This window comes from Phascolarctos cinereus, unplaced genomic scaffold, assembly GCF_003287225.1.
Source record: "Phascolarctos cinereus isolate Bilbo 61053 unplaced genomic scaffold, phaCin_HiC Scaffold_4;HRSCAF=312, whole genome shotgun sequence".
Classification (NCBI taxonomy): Eukaryota; Metazoa; Chordata; class Mammalia; order Diprotodontia; family Phascolarctidae; genus Phascolarctos; species Phascolarctos cinereus.
The window spans coordinates 666348203-666353575 of record NW_027555847.1 but is presented as its reverse complement, the minus strand read 5'-3'; the positions used below and the strand labels follow the sequence as shown (position 1 = coordinate 666353575).

Sequence of the window (5373 nt, the reverse complement as noted above, 5' to 3'; positions counted from 1 at the left end):
AACCCAGGTTGTCCAATTCCAAATTCCACCTTCCTTTGAAGTGCATCATGCAACCTCACATCTTCCACTGCATTTGCTAAAGCTTTCACCGATGTGTGGCACAGATTAATTGTCCTTCTCCCTATCAATCTACATCTTAGGGTAAGCAGCTAGGTGGCACAATAGATGGAGTGGTAGGCCTGGAAGGAAGACCTGAGCTCATATTCAGCCTCAGACATTTTCTAGCTCTATGATCCTGGACAAGCCATTTAACTTTTGCCTGTTTCTTAATCTGTAAAATGGAGATAATTATAGCATCTACCTCCCAGAGCTGCTGTGAGGATTAAACAAGATAATATTTATGAAGTGCTCAGCACAATGTCTAGAACTTAGTAGGCACTATGTAAATAGTATTATTATTAATTCAATGAGATGCCATCTCCATCATCGGGGCTTCCCCTAAATTATCCCTTCAAACAAGATAAAAGTGGTTTTTTTTCCCCTCCTCAAGCTTCTCAGAACACATTGCCTGGCTCTACTTTGTCCACATCACACATTTACTTTTAATGTTGTTTTATATTTGAATGCATGTTGTTTTATCCTTGACCACTGTACTACACACTTTCAGAATAGAGACTGTATAATTTTTCTCATAGTACCTGCAGACTCCTGCTTCCCCAGATGGGCTATAATGATGAGACTTATGAATGAGTGGATGGTCAAGAAAAGGATGCATAATTTCCCTCAGCAGTAAGATCCATCAACATAGCAATATAAATGAAATGGTAGTAATGGTTGGAATCTTTCCCATGAACAAAATTCCAGTATTGTTACAGTCATACAGTCTTTTTCTTTCTCTCTAGGTGACCCTAGCTCAAGTCTTCTCTTCAAGACCCAGAGAATGCTTCCAAGTAATATATGCCTTGGAATTGTTTTCCTCTCTGAGACTGGAATCGGGATTCTGGCAAATGTCTTCCTCCTGTCTCTCCATATTTTAAAGGTCTTTGCTGGTCACAAGATGAGGCCCATAAATGTGATTCTCACCCAGTTGATCTTGGCCAACGTCACCATGCTTGCGAACAAGGGTATCCTACAAACATTGTTAGTTTTGGGGTGGAACAATTTCCTGCATGAAGTTGGATGTAAAATTGTGTTTTCCTTTTGCAAAGTGAGCCAAGGGCTTTCAATTTCCTTCACCTGCCTCCTTTGTACCTTCCAAGCAATCACCATCTGTCCAAATGATTCCAGGTGGGCAGAGTACAAAGCCAGAGCCTCAGAGTTCATTGCTGTCACCTGTCTCTTACTTTGGAGCCTCAATCTTCTAATTGAAATTCCTGTACCAGTAACTGTGAGAAGCCCAAGGACCAGCATCAACATTACATACAGGACGAATATCGTGTTTTGTTCTTTTGGAAGATTTCTGAAGGCTTATTTAATCATGACCACTCTCAGAAATGTGTTCTTTGTAGGACTTATGGTCTGGACCAGTGGCCACATGGTACTTCTCCTGTACAGACACCACAAACAGGTCCAGAAGATTCGTAGTACCAGCCTCTCTCCCAGAGCTTCCCCTGAGATCCGAGCAACCAAAAACATTCTGGTGCTGGTGATCTCCTTTGTCTGCTGTTACTTATTCAACTCCATTTTTGTGCTTTGTTTCAGTTATGTAAATCAAAGAAGAGTCTGGCTGCTGCCCACTTCTGCTTTTCTGTCTCTCTGTTTCCCAACTCTTAGCCCCTTTGTGTTGATCCCTCAACTCCACAAGCCCTGCTGTGTTTTCTGGGCAACTAAACAACCCAATCCCCTATACCAACCTCATGTGAAACCATTGTATCACTAAAATCAATCGATCAATATTTATTTATTATGCACCTAATATGTGCCAAGCTATGTTCTAAACAACAGACATATATTCCTCCCAGAATCGATCATTCCCAACACCGCCCCCAACCCATGAAGCATCTTTTCACAGGGAAGAGGAACAAAATATGTCATTGATCTAGGCACAATAAATAGGAAGTTTAGAAGTTTAATATTCTCTGCAAATTAAAAGATCTCATGTCCACATTTCCCTCCAGATGTTGTCTCCCCATTAGAATATAAGCTTCTGGAGAGCAGGAACTGGTTTTATTTTGTCAACTGGACCACACCAACCTCTAATCTGTGGATGGCCAGAGTTGAACAAAGCAGGCTAGAGACAGGAAAGTCAGGAATCAAACAAATTTAATTTCGAAGTGATTGGCTTGCAAGGAAGGAGGCAGTTTAAACATATGTGCCAGGACCACTGTGGCTAAACCTCAGACTTCTACTAATGGCTACTCAGTGAGCTGCAGCCTTGACAATGAGGGGTAATAGCAACAACGATACAAGTTTGATTCATGGCAGGACTTCATGATTGGAACATGGATCCTTGTCTGAGCTTGCCTGGTGCTTGTCCCAGTTGAGAGAACACCTAGTGCTAGTCAAAGCAATATGATAATGACATGATTTTGCTAGAGGGCAAGTGCAAAGAATTGTTGTTATGCCAAGCACAGCTTGCTTGCTGGGCCTTACCTCTGGAAAACAAGGTATTTCCTAATATCTTGGCAGCCTTTTATTGAGACAATGGAGTAAAAGACACAGAGCCACAGAAAGCTTAAGTGACTTCTAGCGTTCCTAGGTCGTAGAGCTGGAAGGAACTGTCAAGTCCCGAAATAAATCAAAGCCATGAGTTGAGGAATAAAGCATCTTTAATTGAGGTAATGGTGTAGTATACCTGCCACCCGAGGAATATCCAGTGGATTTCCCAACCAAAGAGACCCATGAAAATGTTTTTATAGTTTTAAGAGGAGAGACAGGAGATGTATGAAGTAGCAAGGCCTGGTCATGAGACCCCAGTGGCCCTTGGCAATCTGGGTAAGGAAAGCCACTTCATCCTAACTGTTTTGCCCTTCATGCCATGAATCCCAATGGAAGGGACCAAGAATACTAGAAGCTGAGATCCAGCTTGAGCTGGGCTCCCCACAAGGCAATATCCCTGTGGGGGGAGGGGTGACCTAAGGTGTGGTTCAGCTCAACCCAATCTCATTATCTTAAGGGTAGGAATGTAAGGACATTACTGGAATTTTGACATCATCTTGATGATGTACAAGTGAATTTGTGCTTGAGCTCCTCAATTATCCAGGTAGCTAAGTGTATGAAGACTGGCTATATTAGCTAAGATACAGAGTAACTTGTCTTGCTAACAATCCTTTGTGGTGACCAAGAGTAAACCTGGCTGCATATGCAGAAAATGCTCATTCAGTGATTAAGGCTATATAAGAAACGAGAGAAAGAATGACCTCTTTTACGTAGTCAAAAAAAAATCAATCTGCGTGGGGAAGATCCTCAGGGTTTCTGGCCAAAACAGAAATGATGGCTATTTACATTCATTCTGGGCCAATCAGGCCCAAACAATGACCACTAAGTGGCACTTGGACTGGCATCTATTGCTGGCCAATCAATGAGAGCCAAAGTGAATTGGGTTTAAGGCATGGTCCTTAAGAAAGAAAACTAGCCTGTAAACCCCAAGATATCTTGCAAGGTTTCAATGATCAAAATTTACATTCCTTTGGGCAGAGTACCCTAAAGTCCACCCTATGTAGACCAAGGGAGAGGAAGGATGGAAGGGAATTGGAGAAGAGGGGAAGGGAAAGGAGGCCAAGATCTCCAACTGCATCTGGGGCCATTTCCAGTCATTCTAATTTATATCTTGCCACTGGACCCAGATGGCTCCAGAGGAGAAAGTGAGACTGGTGACTTTGCACAGCCCTCCCTCACTCAAATCCAATTCATTTGCAAGTCATGACATCAACTTCCTGATGTCATGGTCCCCTTCGAAAAGGAAAGGCAAACAACAACAGCAGCAGTCTGAGAAGTAGAGACTGAGGGAGAAATAGAGGAGTTCAAAAAATAGACTTCATCTAAACCCGATAATTTAATCTGGCTGGGTGTGAGTGAATGTCTCAGTGGGCCTGATTCACAAAGGAACTGAAATAGCCCAAAGCTCTGACTAAAGGAACTAGGTATTGGGGGTAGCTAGATGGTGCAGGGGATAGAGCACCAACACTGGATTCAGGAGGACTTGAGTTCAAATCCTGTCTCAGACACATAACACTTACTAGCTGTGTGACCCTGGACAAGTCACTTAACCTCCATTGCCAAACAAAAAAATAAGATAAAGGAGCTAGGTCTCCATCTGGATAGAGTTTGTATATGCTTACAATTCACAGCAGATGGCAGTAGAGAGACAAAGCTGACCTGTAGGGAGCCGAGTCCTTATGGAAAATCCCTAAGTCTTTATAGACTTGCCTCAGGATAAACGCTCCCATGACTCTTGCCCCAGTTCCACTTGTTATAGTTTGTTGATTCCAAGTTCTCACTCATGACCAGCCTTGAGGCCAGGTGGCTGACTCCGGCAGATAATACTAAGAGCTGGGCAGGGAAACAATAGATATAAACTTTGGCATTAAAACTACTTTCTCATGAGAAAATGAGGATCTTTAGCCGCTTAGTTTATGTTATTAATTAGCACCTGTAGATAATTTCTCATGGTACAAAGCTGTTTTCTATGTGTATATAATCATGAAACACCTGAAATAAACTAGTCTTGACGTTAATCTCAGACTTGACTGGCCTGACTTTTCTTTCACCACTCTGTCTTGCACCACGACGGCTGCTGGCACTGACCTGAAGATTGGAGCCCAGCAATACATCAACAGGTACGTCAGTTTTCAGCTTGTCTGCAAATTGATATGTGCCTAGAACATATAGGCATATGGATGTCCATAGCAGCAGCACACAGCTTGAAGACACCATCAGCCCATGACATCAACAGCTCTAGGTGAAGAACAGGAAGCAGCAGCACCAGAAGCAGATTTGAGAGAGCATGACATGACCTAGCCTCAGGAGCTCCTGGGTGGCAAAAGTTCCTTATGTGTTTCTCCCCTCAATGTATGTCCCCTGATCACAAGTGTTTCCTACATATATGCATTCTATATGACTATTCATTGGCCATGAATTTGGGAAGGAAGTATTAGTTAAGTAACCTCACAGCAAGGTGTAGAAAAAGTTCCTTAAATTGAGAGGATTATGGAGCATTGGCCATTGAATAGAAGCAACTGACACCTCACAGGAAATGGCTAGTGTTGACTTAATCAGTCACATCTAATTTATAATTTCTATTCTATTATATTGTATCATATAATATCATATATTGTCATCTATTGTGTTATGTTATATCATTGTATCGTATAATGAAACATATTACATTATATTATGTGGTGTTAGATCATACTGTATTGTATTATATCATATTTTGTTATGTTGTTTTAGATTATGGTACATTATGTTACATTATGTAAAATTATATGTTCT

The 5373-nt window shown here is 41.7% G+C and overlaps 1 protein-coding gene across 1 annotated transcript; it reads left to right on the top strand.

The window, feature by feature from the left end:
- The first annotated feature begins 880 nt into the window (after positions 1-880).
- Positions 881-1819, top strand: LOC110197424 (vomeronasal type-1 receptor 4-like). The gene has a single exon (XM_020971333.1). The coding sequence runs from the start codon at positions 881-883 to the stop codon at positions 1817-1819; it is 939 nt and encodes a 312-aa protein (XP_020826992.1).
- The last annotated feature ends 3554 nt before the right edge of the window (positions 1820-5373 follow it).